This window comes from Ipomoea nil, unplaced genomic scaffold (genome assembly GCF_001879475.1).
Source record: "Ipomoea nil cultivar Tokyo-kokei standard unplaced genomic scaffold, Asagao_1.1 scaffold0465, whole genome shotgun sequence".
Lineage (NCBI taxonomy): Eukaryota > Viridiplantae > Streptophyta > Magnoliopsida > Solanales > Convolvulaceae > Ipomoea > Ipomoea nil.
Window position 1 is genome coordinate 775,001 of NW_017616893.1, and position 18,649 is coordinate 793,649.

An 18,649-nucleotide genomic window follows, 5' to 3' on the forward strand; every position below is an offset into this window, starting at 1 on the left:
ATCGAAATGGTAATGTGAATTAAATATTTGGAAATGATAATAATAGGTTTAAGTATGAGAAGTTACTTTGTTGGGTAGTAAATAAAAATTGGAATCAAAATATAAATAAATAAATAAATAAATAAATAATTAATTAATTAATTATATATATATATATATATATATATATATATATATAAATTTCATATTTAATACATGGAGAATGATTTTTTTTTTAAATTTTTTCAACGGTATTTTTTTTTTTTTTAGTGGAGTGCAAAAATCCATCAGCCAAACACCACCTCAATTTATACAAATGTTATATTTTCTATTTCATTTTGTTAGACCACAAAGTGTTCTAAGCTAATTCTGATAGTAGGAGACACTTTTAAACTCGTACCACACTTAAATTAATTTTTATTTACATCAAATCAATCTAATTAAAAAACAAAGTGTTGCTCATATTGTATTTTCTTTGAATATATCGTATTGCACCGCAATAATCTGAAGTTCAGTCATGTGATAAAGCTTCAGCACTGAAGCTTCCGGTGCCTACTACTGAGTGAGGTGTATTATCAAAAGCTCAATAAACCACGCAAATACTCCCATTGTTTTCAAGTTGGCACGTGACTCCTAATAATTGTATAGGATATATATGTTATATCAATTTTAATATAACTAGTATTTTCACCCGTGCGATGCACAAAATGGAGTTGTTGTAATATATTAAGAATATTTAAATCGATATATAATTATTTAAGAGTTAATTTCACCAGAGGTCGCATATGTTTCCTGACAATTCTAAATTTAATCCCAGACTATAGTTATTAATTATTACGAGTTATTCTATGTTATAATTCTTACGTTAATATTTTTACTATTATTATTAACACTTAATTATATTAAGATATTATTTTTATCACTTATATTATAATTATTATTAGTTTCTTTTCAAGTTTTGTTAGTATATATAATGGCCGTAAGGCAAACAATAACAATATAATCATAATTAAATATTCTTGTATCGTATTTCGTGAGTCACAATAATTAAATATTCTTCAATTCTATATTCTTCTAGGATTTCTATTACCATCATTAATTATTCCCTAATTTACCAAAATTAAATAATTTAACCAATTATAAAGAGAGATTATTAAATAACGCATGGGACAATTTTTAAATTAAAAATTTTGAAAATTCATTAATAAAACATAAGGTTCTCATAATTTTTTCTTACAAACTATATAATAAAGCATTTTTTTTTTTAGAAATTGGTGGGCCAAAACGGGATGAGAAACTGAAATCAATATATTTTATTGGGAACAGAGATTTTTTAGGAATTGGGCGGGAAATTAAAATTTCAGGATTTTGTTATTATATATAGTATAGATTAGATGTGCAAAGGGAATTGTATTACATTATTTTATAATTTTATAATAGAATTTTAACCCGGAATTATTATTGGGAACAAGGATTTTTTTAGGAATTGGGCGGGAAGTTAAAATTTCAGGATTTTGTTATTATATATATATAGTATAGATATAGTATAGATTAGATGTGTAAAGAGAATTGTATTACATTATTTTATAATTGTAGAATATAATTTTTAACACATAATTATTGTACGAATGGAAAAGTAGAAATCAATATATTTTATTGGAAACAGAGATTTTTAGGAATTAGGCGTGAATTTAAAATTTAAGAATTTTGTTATTATATACAATATAGATATAGATTAGATGTGCAAAGGGAATTATATTACATTATTTTATAATTTTAGAATAGAGTTTTTAACCCAGAATTATTGTACGAATCGAAAAGTAGAAATCAATATATTTTATTGAGAACAGAGATTTTTTAGGAATTAGGCGGGAAGTTAAAATTTCAGGATTTTGTTATTATATATAGTATAGATATAGATTAGATGTGCAAAGGGAATTGTATTACATTATTTTATAATTTTAGAATAGAATTTTTAACCTAGAATTATTGTACGAATCGAAAAGTAGAAATCAATATATTTTATTGGGAACAGAGATTTTTAAGGAATTAGGCGAGAAGTTAAAATTTCAGGATTTTGTTATTATATATAGTATAGATAGTATAGATTAGATGTGCAAAGGGAATGGAATTACATTATTTTATAATTTTAGAATAGAATTTTTAACCCAGAATTATTGTACGAATAGGAAAGTAGAAATCAATATATTTTATTAGGAAGAGAGTTTTTTAGGAATTGGGCGAAAAGTTAAAATTTCAGGATTTTATTTTTATATATATAGTATAGATTGTATTACACTATTTTATAATATTAGAATAGAATTTTAACGCAGAATTATTGTAGGAATGGGAAAAGTAGAAATCAATATATTTTATTAGGAAGAGAGATTTTTTAGGAATTGGGTGGGAAGTTAAAATTTCAGGATTTTGTTTTTATATATAGTATAGATTGTATTACACTATTTTATAATATTAGAATATAATTTTAACGCAGAATTATTGTACGAATGTGAAAGTAGAAATCAATATATTTTATTAGGAAGAGAGATTTTTTAGGAATTGGGCGGGAAGTTAAAATTTCAGGATTTTGTTTTTATATATAGTATAGATTTTTATGCATAATAATTTAATGTTAGTTATTCTTGCAAAAACATCCATTCATCTACAAATTATGGATCTACAGTATAAAAATTATGAATTTAAAATATAAAAATTATGGATATAGATTTGTGCGCACCATGCAAGGTGAGCACGTGCTCACATCATAACGATGGGGGCTGTGCAAGCTGTGCTACCGCACAAGGCCTCAAATTTTAGAGGCCCAATATTTCATTTTTACCTACCTAGTTTAGAAATAAATACTAAAAGTTTTCAAGTAAACTTGAAAGGCTCCATGAAGAAATAGTAGGAATATGTGTTTATAGTATTCCAATTTCAATTTCAACTTGAAGGTCCAAGGTTCAAAACTTGCATGTTGCTCTAGCTTTAGATATCTCCTTATCTTTTAAAATCCTTTTGCATTGCGAGTTTGCGCACAACATTATTATTATTATTATTGTTATAATTGTAATTTATTGCATAATAATAATAATAATAATAATAACAATAATAACAATAATAATAACCGAACAGAACTAATTTATGGTATTAGTTTTAAAGATTTTGATTTGATAGGGCCTCATTTATTTACCCAAACAGAGCCACAAAAATCTAAAAATGGGTACTGCAAATTACATACATGGATTAACATGACCTGAAAAGATATGGTAATCTATTTTTTTTTTAAAATTGAATTAATCTTTTACCAAGAGAAACTTTAAATGCATATTTCCTTTTTAGGTTGGAAAGTAATATTTTAAAATTTTTATTTTGTGATGTAGAAAATAGTTCTTATTTTTTTTTATTTTTTGAATTCTTACATAACTATGAGGACTTGATTTTGGCGTTGTTTAGTAAATATTTAGCCTATTAGTTAATTTTGACTTATTTAGCAATTATTAACTGTTTGACTTGGTTAACAATCAATATTAGTGTTTGATTAATTAGCTTTTTGTAACAACTTAATTATTGCTCCAAAATGCTAAAATTTAAAAAGTTGTTCAGAATAGCTTTTTTCGATCAGCTTTTTGAGAAAGTCATTTTGTATGTAATCAGCTAATAGCTAACATCTAATTTACGAAATATTTTTCTACAATCAACTAATGCTGCGCTATCAACTTGTCAAACACACTAACCAAATCAGCTAACATTTATATTCACACCCATATTCTGGATTCTGAAAACAATATATATATATATATATATATATATATATATATATATATATATATATAATCTCAAAATACAATTATGCATATTTAGGCAACTTGAACAACTGAACGTTAATCAGTAAATACATACCATTTATTGAAAGAGTGTGTTGATAGTGTGTTGTAATAAGAATGTCGCCCGTTAGCTCGTAGCAATCCTCAATGAAACGAATTAGATGTATACGAACAATTAAGGACACACACACACATATATATGGTATAATAAAGGCATACAATAATGATAAATAATTACATCTGTTACAGACATTACAAAGCTCTTATTAATGTCCACCATAAATCTTTTTATTTATAACAATTATTTAATTATAATGCCATGAAAGAATTATTATATTTTTATGTTTGTCGATTCTTCTCCATTTTAAAAAATAAAATCAATAATGTTTTCATAAATGTCATTTTGTGGGTTTTTATTTTTTTTTTATTTTTTTAATTTTTTTAAATACAAATATTAGTTTACTTGACAACTAATTTTACTAATCATTTTTAACTTTAAGCCATCTAACTTCAATAGATTTTAACTTTCACCTTTTAACTTGTAACATTTTAAACTTTTGCTTTTAACTAAATGTCTCAAGTCAATAACTACAAAATTGAAATTTTAGTTACTTAATAATTTGGACTAAGGCTCAAATAGGTCACCAAGCTACATACAAATATAATTGAGTCATCAAACTTAAAAAAAAAAAAAAAAAAAAAAAAAAAAAAAAAAAACTACAATTAATTAAGTTCCTGAATAGTTTAAAATTATGCAATTAAACCAACATTGACATGTCCCTCAGGCAGAGACAAAGGTGTGTGTTTTTGTTTTGTTTTGTTTTTTTTTTTTTTTAACTTTTTTTTTAATTTAAATTTAGTAAAATAAATTTAAAATAGTATTTTTTTAATAGAGTGACTGAGACATCAACAATAACGTGAAGAACATGTCAATTTTAGTTTAATTGCATAATTTTAAAATGTTCAGGGATCCAATTATAATTTTTGAGTTGGATAACTCAATTGAATTTTCATGTGTAATTCGGTAATTTATTTGAGCCTTATTCCTAACAATTTCTAGTTAAAATGAGCTCACCAAATGTAAAAAGTTTTGAAGTTAAAAGAATATTATGAACTCCAAAATTCAAATTTACATCAATCAAGAAGTCCAAATGCAAACCACGACCAGATACGGATGGAAACTAATTTTCAACTTTATTCAAAAGTTTATCTAAAAACAATAATATTCTAAAATGATTTTCTTGTTATAATTGTGTCTGTTTGGCCGATTAGCTCCTAACCGGTAAATTGCAAGCAGTAAATAGAGATGAAAAATAGAAACAAGATAATATGGAGAAGAGTAAGAAATTTTATTATAACACACACACACACACACACATATACATACATACATATATATATATATATATATATATATATATATATATATATATATAACGGAAGACATAGTAAAGTCATTAATCTCCTGACCGTTACATAATCAATAGAAATAATGTTCATATTAAATAAGGTTTATAACACTCCCCTTTGGACATTATTTGTCCATGATCTTGCTTCATTAAAAACGTGATAGGAAAAATCTGTGGGAAAAAACTTAAACAAGAAAAGAGTAGAAGGTATATAGTATATTTGAATACATTCATGCCTCGTTGAAAACTTCACTAGGAAAATCGCGTGGGAAAAACCTAGTTGAAGAAAAGAGTACATGATATTTGTAAAACCATATAGTGTACTGATTGTCTCATTAAAAACCTTAACTTAAAGAAAATCATGTGGGGAAAACTTAGTTAAGGGAGAAGAGTACAACCATAAGCCTTCAAGGCATAATCTTCAGGACTTTGGGGTTTGTCTACTTAAGCATTTATTTTGCAACTTTTTCCATTGACATTACTATATCATACTCATGCTTCGTTAAAACCCACACTAGAAAAACTCAATGGGAAAAAACTTAGTGAGGAAAAGAGTACATGGTATGTATATGTTGTAAAAGTACAACTGTTAATCCTTTTAAGACCCAATTTACAAGATTGATTCGAGTAAATGTACTTTTCGTCTCCTCCTGAAGATAGCTTAAAGTAAAGCCATTGTTTCAATAGTGTAGAGAGGGATACATTACAATCTTTAGGATTATCGTCATTAGAATTTTATAAAATAATCTGGTGACTCTTCTAGAGCATACGTGGGTTGAATATTTATATAACTTGTCCACTATCCTTTTAAATATATCCACTTAAAATTGGTATAAGACAAACTTTATTATCCCCATATAAGATAGTGGAGGTAAAGCAAAATATAACCAGTTGAAATTTGGCATCAAGAGGTCAAAACAAAGAGCTAATGCCCAAGTGGTCTAAGAAAAACACACATTGCTTTATTGCATGAATTTCAAAAATCTTTATACCCAAGTGGCATTTGTTAATACATCCTGAAACACTGGTTGACAAGCTGTTAAAGGCGAAATACTATCCCAACAACGACTTCATGGAGGCGAAAGTAGGGGGGAATCCTAGTTTCATCTGGCGAAGTATATTGGCGGGGCAAAAGGTCTTAAGATTGGACATTGATCGTCGGTGGGGATGAGCTAGATACCAAGATCTGGATCAAGATTATCATATAATATAAACAATTTGAAGGCAACTGTGTTGCATTTTTCTGAGATTTCATACCAAACCATATATCTAACAAGCATATAATCTAATAAATATATTCAAAGCACACAAATGTGATAGGATAAGCTGATGAATGAAATCTGATTATCTAGCTATATTCTATTGTCTCTGTCTTCTTTCATTCTACATTCAATATTATTTATTATACATAAGTTCATCATCAGTTAAGAGTTAAGGGCTAACAAGCACCCAATTACAACATATCCCTATTAATTACTGTTAGCCAAAAGGGATTGATTCAAGTCAACATTACAATTTTCCAAATCTGAAGATTCACAAATAATTGTAATAATTTCTTTTTGGTCATCCTGTAATTTATTTGCACCATGGTCCTCGGCTTTTCCCCAGAGTACCACATATAGCCCAACTATTACAGCAACCGCTCCTGCCAAGCTGTGAAAGAAAATAACGATCCTTCACTTCAAAATTTACAGTGAAAAAAATTATGCGGTGTATGATAAATAGTTGTTAGCTGATTGGATTAGTGAGTTTGACTAGTTGATAACATTCGTTGATTGTAGTAAAGTGTTTGGTAAATTAGCTGTTAGCTGATATCTAATTAAATGCAAAATGACTTAACTTTATCAAAAAACTGTTCGAAAAAATTGTTTTAAGCAGTTTTTTTTTTTTTAATTTTATCATTTTGAAATAATAAGTTGTTCCAAAAAGCTAATTAATGAAACACTCATATTGATTGTTTAACCAATCAAGTCAAACAGCTAATAGTGGTCAAATAAGCCAAAATTGACTGATAAACTAACTATGTTACCAAACAGGGCTTATATATTTTCAATTTTGTACCATCAATTTTGTGAACTATTTTTTTTTTATCATTTTTAATATAATTAACTCATGGTAAAATCTACTAGTATACAGTAAATTTAAAAAAAAAAAAAATTAAAAATAGAGAGTGATCCAAAGAATGAAAATATACAAGTACTACTGTACTAGCAATGATATACACTAGTAACGATTAGGAGAATATAATTGAATTGAAACTTTATGAAATCTTAAATACTAATTAAATAATTTCAAGATGAAAAAAGTATTATAAATATTATTATGTTTTAGAGTTATATAATATACCTGCCAGCGTACAATTCTTCATGCATAAAGAGAGAGGCGTAGACAGTTACAAGGACGGTGCATAAAGGATTGAACATTGCTGCGAAGAGTGGGCCCCTTCTTGATATGCACCATACTTGCCCAAAGAATGATACGGCTGATGCTAATCCCTGCAGTTTATTTTACCGGTTGTTATACTTATACCATGGACCAGTGTTCACGTCCTAAAGTGAATTTGAGTTCAAAATACATAATTTATATATTAAATATTAAAAATTTACATACACAATTTAATTTTTATAAAATTATAAACATTCAATATGTAAATTTTGTATTTTGAACCCAAGCGCCACATAATAATTTGTCTTATTTTACGAATACCAACACAATATAATGATTTCCCAAACTATATAATTCTTTGGGTTATTATTATTATTATTATCATATCATTTAGTAATCATTGATGGATTTCAAATTTGGTCATTTATTTATAAGATGCTGTTATTTTATTTAAATTTAATTATCAACATTTTACATTATTCTACATATTTTAAATAATTTATATAAAAAATGCCAATGTAATTAACAATTAATAGTAACCATATAATTATCAAACCAATAATTAGTTAAAACAATAATGAACTTTTAAAGAAAAATTATTCTTCGAGTGGTCTCTCGCTATGAATGTTGTGTACTATGTGAACGAGTCCAGTCGAACCCGAATAGTCAAATTGCTTGAAACTTTGTTCGATTTGAAAATTGAAGGTCAAACTCTAATTTTTTTGACAAATTATAAACTATAACAGATACCACAATAATTAAAATAATTGTGTTGAGAAAATAAAGTTAACTGGATTAATTATATACTTACTGTGTAGAGGCAGGAAATAAGTTGAAGATTTGAATCTAATTTCCAAACACTGGGATCAGGTTCTATGAAGAATGTGAGAATTGCAGATTGCACTGCTGCAATGAAGCATAGCCAGGCTGTTAAGGATAGATGATCTGGGTAACATTCAGAAGCTGCCACCTATTCCATATTTATATGCCCATAATTAATTTAGCTAAGTTAATTAACCTCTAATAATTGATATTAAGATCTAAGGTAATCTTCCCCGCACGGGTTTACTTCACTTGTTTAGTAGGCAGTATTTGGGGGAAGAGACCAATGTTTGAATCTCGGCAGCGGGCAACAGCAGTACGTGTAGGGATTATGCCCAAAGTGGGCAGATCCCTCCGGCATTTGGCCCAGTCTGCTGAGCCATTGACTCACCGTGATTTACATCATCTCAAATGCTCTGTCGGGTCGGAGTGTGGAGGGCCCTTAGGGTTAGAGATTTAATAATATATATATATATGTATGTATATTTGTGATAATGATAATAATAAATACCTGCAAAACAAGCCAAAATGACCAGCAAATTGTGCTTCCAATGAGCAATAAACAACCAAGCAACCAAGAAGTCCAAATCTCATCACCTCCTCCCATCATCCCATCAAATGCTACTATCAATTCTGCATTCAATAGCTTTGGCCCTTTCACAAATGCCATGCAAATTGCTCCAACTGCACATATCAGTGTGCCAAAGATCTTTGCCATGCTTCTCACACTTCCCATTTGCACTTTCTCTAATCTAATACATATATATAATCACAAATTTAATAATACTACTTAACACTATAGCTATAGCTTATCACTCCATGCGCCAAAAGCTATAGTTCACAGCAAAGACACAATTTTATTTCTTTATATATCGCTACATTTTTAAGAGGTAGGGTGTTGGCTGGACTTGGCCCTTCACCAACCTCAGCCTAACCTAAGTTGTGTTTGATTGATTATCTATTAAAAAAAGTCTTATAATTTTACACTTAACCAATTATATATATTGGTGAAGGGATTAAAATTAGAGTGGTGCAACATTTTAACAGTTCCAATAGCTTTTCTAGATGCACTTTACACCAATTTTATACTCCAAATTCAATTTAATTAGAAGTAAATATGGTAATTACATGCTAAAATGCTTACCCTATGGGCCATGCCACTAGGAAGGTGATAGCAGGAACAAGATTTCCTGTTGCACTTGCGGTTGACGATGAGGCCAAGTATATACCCTCAAAATAAATGTTCTGACTGATTGTTATACTGCCAAAATATCATATTTATCAAATTAATATTGAATTTATTTGACAGTGGAGAAAAAAAGAAATATATATTATTATCAATTAATTTACTTACCCTATGAGTGCCAACAAAAAAATTAACCAAAAGCTCTTCCATCCCATGCGACAAGAACTTGTGTTCCTCCTGTATCAGATACATATATAGAGACAAATTAAGGTTAATTATTAACAAAATTGTTCATTATCATTTTAATTACCTCTTGGTGTTTAGAAATGCAAGCAAGTAAAATCCCCATCTTGAATGATATGATACAACAAAAGTAGTATACTTAGGTTTAAATCTGAAACCTTGGGCCACTCACCCCTGTCGTAGGGATGGTAAGAGGTGATAAATTGCGGGATGTGCCTCAGTAAGGCAGGGATTGAGTACTTGTTTTTTATCCTAAATCTGAGTTCCTTCCCTAATGAAGATTCGAACTTGAGTATTTGTTGGGTCACTACACCCACACTTAACATTTAATTTCGACCTCTGAGCTATGTTCTGGGGCACAAAAGTAGTATACTTTTTTGTGGTGATGAGGGAAACCTACAACAACTACTAGAAAGTATGCACTGAGTAAACTCCGTCTTATATATGACCCTAGCCGGAAAAGGACTATAAGGAAGTAAACCAGTCTAAGTTGTCCAGAGCTGACAGTCGAACTCGTGACCGTGAGTGCGGTAACCTTTCTCATATTAGTTGGTCATAGTATACCTTGAAGAAATGTATGCAACAGGGGCAATGAGCAAGAAGGCTATGGCTTGCCTATAAACCACAAAGACCATAGAGCTCATCCCTTGTAAAAGAGAAGCTCTAATGGAGAGATTGACCCCTGCATACATGCATTGCAAGCCAACCATGGCAATTGTAGGCTTGTGATTTTCCAAACCCATTTGCCTTTTCCCTTTGGATGATTAGACTAGCTCTTACTCTCTCTCTCTCTCTCTCTCTCTCTCTCTCTCTCTCTCTCTCTCTCTCTATATATATATATATATATATATATATATATATATATATATATATATATATATATATATATATATATATATATATATATATATATATATATACAAGCTGTCCCTAGCTCGGATACATCCAATTCAGCCCAGATGTGTTTGTGATGATCTACATGATGCAATCCCAACTCTTAGACGATAGATTTTTAAATACAAATATTTAATTTTATACCCGCCAATTCTTAGAAGAAAAAAAGAAAATTATTTGCCTTTAGTTACCCACCGTAACATGTGTATGTTTAATTTCTTATGTGGGCAGGAAGATTTCTCATTAATTTCAATAAAAATGAGGTGGTTTTATTATGATTACTATATCGTAATTAATTAATTATGCTAATTATGACATCCGTTTAAATATGGATGTAATATATGTACATTTAATTAATATTATGCTAATTATGATTATGATGTCTGTTTAAATATGGACGTAATATGCTTATGTTTTTTTTTTTTTAATTACACACCGTAATATGTGTATGTTTAATTTCCTATATATATGGGCAGGAAAATTTATCATTAATTCAAATAAAAATGAGATCATTTTATTATGATTACTATATGATAATTAATTAATTATGCTAATTATGATGTCTGTTTAAATTAAATATGGATGTAATATGTGTACGTTTAATTAATATTATGCTAATTATGACGTCCGTTTAAATATGTACGTAATATGTGTACGTTTAATTTCTTTTAATTATGTCTGTAATATGTGTGTGTTTAATTTTCTTTAATTATGTCTGTAATATGTGTACCATTAATTTCCACAGCAAATATAAAAAAAAAAAAAAAAAAAAAAAAAAAAAAAAAAAAAACAGATTAATAAAAGTATAATGTGTGAATTTATTTATTAATTACCATAATTATTAAAATTTTATTCAAAAATAATCATTAGCATAATTTTATATGTGTAATAATCTATGAACTGAAATAATTTGAATAATTGTATGGACGTAATAATTTTCCGCGAATACGAGGATGGGGACAATTTTCATTTACCCGCCAGGGATGTAGACAAATCAGAGACGAAAACGAGATCGGAGTTTCGAGAACTGGGAGGGGATATCATCAAAAGATCAATAAACCATGCAAATACTCCCATTGTTTTCAAGTTGGCACGTGACTCCTAATAATTGTATAGGATATGTTATATCAATTTTAATATAATTTTTATGCATAATAATTTTATGTTATTCTCAACTGAGCAAAAACAGTCATTCTTATTATGTATGCTAGTTTTTTACGCACATTGCGCGATTGGAATAATGCCCAATGTTTTTTTTTTTTTTTAAATAAGTACTTTAAAGTATATCAAGACAAGATTATATTGGAATTGTTCATGCATAGATAATTGAATGTTAAATTTGCATATTTAAATAGGCAATTCTAAATTTACAAATGCAAGATAATATAGTCAAGATTGATTATAATTGTCAATAAAATAATTGTATAGGTATGGTTGAAACTAAATACGGGACAAAAGGGAGAACAAATAAAAATTAGGGCATAAAATATTAAATATATACTAATATTGAAGAGCTAATATTGTCAAACGAGGACATTGCGAGATAGTTTCCCACTTCAATTTGTTGTGTGATTTGAATACTCTTTTGTCAATAAATCCCCCAAGTAGTTAATATGATTGCTTAATTATATATATATATATATATATATATATATATATATATATTAAAACAATTATTATTATTATTATTATTACTATTATTATTATTATTATTATTATTATTATTATTATTATTATTATTATTATTATTATTATTATTATTATTATTACGTATACCCTTAGGTCATATTACATGTTAATCTAAACAACTAATTTTTTAAAATATCTTTTTACCAACCGTTGATATAATTCGCTGGTCAAATTCGCTAATATAATCCACTAACGCTAACCGCTAACTGCTGATTGTCAAACAAGGATATTGCGAGGTAGTTCTCACTTCAATTTGTTGTGTGATTTGAATACTCTCTTTGCCAACAAATCTCTCAAGTAGTTAATATGATTGGTTGTATTAATTATGTATTTTTAAATTTTTTCATGGTATTAATAAAATACTTGGTAAATAAATATATAGTATTATTTTGTATTATAACTTTGATATTTAATTAAAAAAATAGTGCACAAAAAAAAGATAATAGATAATGTAGTGAATATAATCAATTGATAAATTTGGATGTAAACAATTTTTACATTGAAGAAATATAAAGACAATATAACTAATAAAATTATTTCTCTTAATTAATTTATTGATAATGAATAATTTTTTTAATAAAGACATTGTAGGAACAATGTAGCGAATATAATCAATTGATGAATTTGAATGTAAAGAACTTTTATATTCGAGAAAAATAAATACAATATAACTAATGAAATTATTTCTCTTATTTAATTTATTGATAATGAATAATTTTTTTTTAATAAAGACATTGTAGACACATAATTCTAAATTAAAGAAATGCATATGTATTTTTTTTGTTGTAGCTACTAAATTATTATTTTAATTTAATAAGAGTAAAATAGAGTACTAATTATGCCAACTTTGATTGGGATGTGGTTCGAACCTAAGATCTTTCTTGATAAAATCAATGAGTAAGTTAACGGTGAACTAACAGAAATTAATGAAAAAGTTAACGGATAATCATATTCATTAAGAATAAATTAGGAAATCTTAAGGAAAAATTAAAATCTGATCAATCTGAGCCATTCATTTGATAAAAAAAGTTTGACCGCCATTTTTTCTACTCATTATAGGCCTAACTCTCTTGGGCTCTTATTAATATAGTAGATAGTAGATAATAACAAATTTGTAAGTCAATTCAAGTCATTAATTTTAAAATTTATGTTAAAGAAATAATTAAAAGTCTACTAATATTCTAAAAGTTTGGTATTAAATTATCCATTTTAAATGATTTGGACATAATTGGAACATCCCTCAAAGGTTTGTGGTTCCCCGGCTTCCCCCGAATAAGCCTATTCAGAACACTATGGACTTTAGAAATATAGCTATTTTCAACTAGACCTAATGGCTAATAATTCAGTTCGTATTTTATGTTCATCTTCATGTCATGTTTAAATTATACTCCGTATCTACTATATATATATATATACTAGTTTTTTACGCCCATTGCGCGATTGGGATAATGCCCAATGTTTTTTTTTTTTAAATAAGTACTTTAAAGTATATTAAGGCAAGATTATATTGAAATTGTTCATGCATAGATAATTGAAGGTTGAATTTGCGTATTTAAATAGGTAATTCTTCTCCCAAAGGTTGAGTCCCCTACCCCAAGGGCCCCCCACACTCTGACCCGACAGAGCATTGTAGGAAGTTGTAAATCACGGTGACTCAATGGTTCAGCAGACAGGACCAAATGTCGGTGCGAACAAGGAATCTGCCCACTTTGGACATAATTCCCGCACTGCCGCCGCCGAGGTTCAAACCTTGGTCTCTTCTCCCAAATACTGCCCACTAAACCATTGAGCTAAGCCCGTGCGGGTTAAATAAGTAATTCTAAGTTTACAAATGCAAGATAATATAGTCAAGATTGATTATAATTGTCAATAAAATAATTGTATAGGTATGGTTGAAACCAAATACGGGACATAAGGGAGAACAAATAAAAATTAGGGCATAAAATATTAAATATATACTAATATTGTTTGAGGAGATTTCGACATTAGGATTTGTGGTTAAGTTCTATTAAGACTTTAATATTAGAATTAGATTAATGGTGTAATTATAATTCTATATTAGACGTTAATATTATAATTAGACTAACGGTGAATTAATGGTATTTAACGAAAAAGTTAAATGGATAATCATATAATTAAGGATAAATTAGAAAAATTTTTTTAAAAAAAATTAAAACCTGAACAATTTGAACCATTCATTTGATTTAATAATTTGGCGGTCATTTTTTCTACCCAATGTTAATAATTAAATAAATTCGTTGGTCAAATCCGCTAATATAATCCGCGTGCTAATTGCTGATTGTCAAACAAGGACATTGCAAGGTAGTTCTCACTTCAATTTGTTGTGTGATTTGAATACTCTTTTTGTCACAAAATCTCTCGAGTAGTTAATATGGTTGGCTTTATTAATTATATATTTTTTTAATTTTTTCATGGTATTAATAAAATACTTGGTAAATAAATATATAGCATTATTTTGTATTATAACTTTGATATTTAATTAGAAAAATAGTGCAAAAAAAAAAGATAATAGACAATGTAGTGAATATAATCAATTGATGAATTTGAATGTAAAAATTTTTACATTTGAGAAAAATAAAGACAATATAACTAATGAAAATATTTCTCTTAATTAATTTATTGATAATGAATAATTTTTTTTCACTGAATTAAGACATTGTAAGGACAATGTAGCGAATATAATCAATTAATAAATTTGAATATAAAGAATTTTTATATTGTAGAAAAATAAAGACAATATAACTAATACAATTATTTCTCTTATTTAATTTATTGATAATGAATAATTTTTTTTGAATAAAGGCATTGTGGACACATAATTCTAAATTAAAGAAATGCATATCTATAATTTTTTGTTGTAGCTACTAAATTATTATTTATATAATTTAATAAGAGTAAAATAGAGTACTAATTATGCCAACTTTGATTGGGATGGGGTTCGAACCTAAGACCTTTTTTTTTTTTTTATTGAAATCAATGAGTAAGATAACGGTGAACTAACGGCAATTCTTAAAATTTTAACGGAATTAGTAACGGTGTGTGGGTATTTTAGTGTAAAATTTAAATCTTATCAATCTTCTAATCAATCTAAGCCATTCATTTGATTAAAATCTGTGACCGCCATTTTTTCTACCCATTATAGGCCTAACTCTCTTGGGCTCTTATTAGTATAGTAGATATATATATATATATATATATATATATATATATATATATATTAATAAGAGCCCAAGAGATAGGCCTATAATGGGTAGAAAAAATGGTGGTCACAGATTTTAATCAAATGAATGGCTCAGATTGATTAAAAGATTAATCAGATTTAAATTTTACACTAAAATTTCCTAAAATACCCACACACCGTAACTAATTCCGTTAAAATTTTAAGAATTGCCGTTAGTTCACCGTTAACTTACTCATTGATTTCAATAAAAAAAAAAATGTCTTAGGTTCGAACCTCATCCCAATCAAAGTTGACATAATGATATAAATAATAATTTAGTAGTTACAACAAAAAATAATACATATGCATTTTTTAATTTAGAATTATGTGTCCACAATGCCTTTATTCAAAAAAAAAATTATTCATTATCAATAAATTAAATAAGAGAAATAATTTTATTAGTTATATTGTCTTTATTTTTCTTCAATATAAAAATTCTTTATATTCAAATTTATTAATTGATTATATTCGCTACATTATCCTTACAATGTCTTTATTCAGTGAAAAAAAATTATTAATTATCAATAAATTAATTAAAAGAAATATTTTCATTAGTTATATTGTCTTTATTTTTCTCAAATGTAAAAAATTTTACATTCAAATTCATCAATTGATTATATTCACTACATTATCTATTATCTTTTTTGTGCACTATTTTTCTAATTAAATATCAAAGTTATAATACAAAATAATGCTATATATTTATTTACCAAGTATTTTATTAATACCATGAAAAAATTAAAAAAATATAATTAATAAAGCCAACCATATTAACTACTTGAGAGATTTTGTAACAAAGAGAGTATTCAAATCACAGAATAAATTGAAGTGAGAACTACCTCGCAATGTCCTTGTTTGACAATGAATTTATTTGTTTATTAACATTGGGTAGAAAAAATGACCGCCAAATTATTAAATCAAATGAATGGTTTATATTGTTCATGTTTTAATTTTTTTCTTTTAAGATTTTCTAATTTATCCTTAATTATATGATTATCCATTTAACTTTTCCGTTAATTCACCGTTAGTCTAATTCTAATATTAAAGTCTAATATAGAATTATAACTACACCATTAATCTAATTCTAATATTAAAGTCTTAATAGAACTTAACCACAAATCCTAATGTCGGAATCTCCTCAAACAATATTAGTATATATTTAATATTTTATGCTCTAATTTTTATTTGTTCTCCTTTATGTCCCGTATTTGGTTTCAACCATACCTATACAATTATTTTATTGACAATTATAATCAATCTTGACTATATTATCTTGCATTTGTAAACTTAGAATTACTTATTTAACCCGCACGGGCTTAGCTCAATGGTTTAGTGGGTAGTATTTGGAAGAAGAGACCAAGGTTTGAACCTCAGCGGCGGCAGTGCGAGAATTATGTCCAAAGTGGGCAGATTCCGTGTGCGTATCAGCATTTGGCCCTGTCTGCTGAACCATTGAGTCACCGTGATTTACAACTTCCCACAATGCTCTGTCGGGTCGGAGTGTGGGGGGCACTTGGGGTTGGGGACTCAACCTTTGGGAGAAAAATTACCTATTTAAATACGCAAATTCAATCTTCAATTATCTATACATGAACAATTTCAATATAATCCTGCCTTAATATACTTTAAAGTACTTATTTAAAAAAAAAAAAAAAAAAAAGCATTGGACATTATCCCAATCGCGCATTGCGCGTAAAAAACTAGTTGTTTAAATAGGTGACTAATGGGTTTGAGCTCATATATAAATAGACTAGTTAAGTTTAATAAACCTATATAACAAATTTGAATCCCAATATAAAATGTGTTAATATAACACGATAGAATAATAAGTTACAAATTACGTACATGGATTAACATGACCTGAATAGATATATATGGTAATCTATTAACTTGCAATAAATAAACTATGCCAACATATACACTCTTCCAAATATGCATGCTCTTACTTATGATCATTGGCTTTTAATGAAGAGATTGCTTTGGTATGTTAAAGGTACTCCGTATTCTTAATTAGGGATGGCAATATGCCCCGTCCCCGTCGGGGATCCCCGGCCCCGTAGGGGATGGGGACGGGGATGGGGAAAAATTTCGGGGATCGGGGACTGGGATGGGAAATTTTTGAATTCCCCGGCGGGGACGGGGATGGGGACGGGGATACCCCTCCCCGCCCCGCCCCGTCCCCGAATAATTATTATAACTAAAATAAATTATATATATATATATATATATATATATATATATATATATATATATATTACATAATGCTACGGTACACAGTACATTGCTAATACTACTTATTTTAGTTATAATAGTATATATATATTACTTAATGCTACTGTGTACAGTAGCATTGCTACTGTGTACCGTAGCATTATGTAATATATATATATATATATATATATATATATATATATATATATAATTTTTTTTAAAATTAAGATTTAAATTTTTATTTTAAAATTAAAAATTACACTAATTTTATATTTTAACTAAGAATTGATCGAGGACGGGGAATCTCCGTCCCCGCCAAATTCCCCGCGGGGACGGGGATGGGGACTATTTTTAATTCCCCGCTGGGGATGGGGACGGGGACGGGGACGGGGAGTATACTCCCCGCCCCCGCCCCGCCCCGTTGCCATCCCTACTCTTAATTGTGGACCTGTGGTATTCGTTTTACTAAATTAAAGTACAAAGTTGTAACTAATGGTGTAGCTAAGCTAAGGTAACTAACTTAGCATCTCTGATCTTCTTAATGAATTGGTTGTTCCTGCAAGTTGCTAACTTGAGAGCTACCTATTTGTGTGTTAATACTATTTTTTATTAACGAATCAATAAATATGTTGAGATTGACTATCACTATGTTCAGAACAAAGTTACCTCCAAACAATTACAAGTAAACTCCATCCTCACTAAGTATAAAATAGCTAATATTTTCATCAAAATTCTGACTTTCTCAGGTTTCCACGTGTTACGTGAC

General features: G+C 28.1%; 2 protein-coding genes across 2 annotated transcripts in view; one reads left to right on the forward strand and one right to left on the reverse strand.

Moving 5' to 3' along the window:
• Positions 1 to 13,850, forward strand: part of LOC109173183 (tetraspanin-8-like) — a 24,238-nt gene extending 10,388 nt beyond the window's left edge. The window contains exon 3 of the mRNA XM_019322461.1: positions 13,832 to 13,850. The gene's annotated coding sequence lies outside the window, so the exon portion shown is untranslated. The remainder of the gene's footprint in view (positions 1 to 13,831) is intronic.
• Positions 8,397 to 10,609, reverse strand: LOC109173054 (WAT1-related protein At4g30420-like). Its single transcript, XM_019322314.1, has 5 exons — positions 10,412 to 10,609; positions 9,774 to 9,844; positions 9,564 to 9,680; positions 8,931 to 9,171; positions 8,397 to 8,567 (listed from the first exon to the last, which is right to left on the reverse strand). Exons 1-5 carry the CDS (start codon positions 10,589 to 10,591, stop codon positions 8,397 to 8,399), a joined length of 780 nt encoding a protein of 259 aa, XP_019177859.1. The 5' UTR covers positions 10,592 to 10,609.
• Positions 13,851 to 18,649: the final 4,799 nt, after the last annotated feature.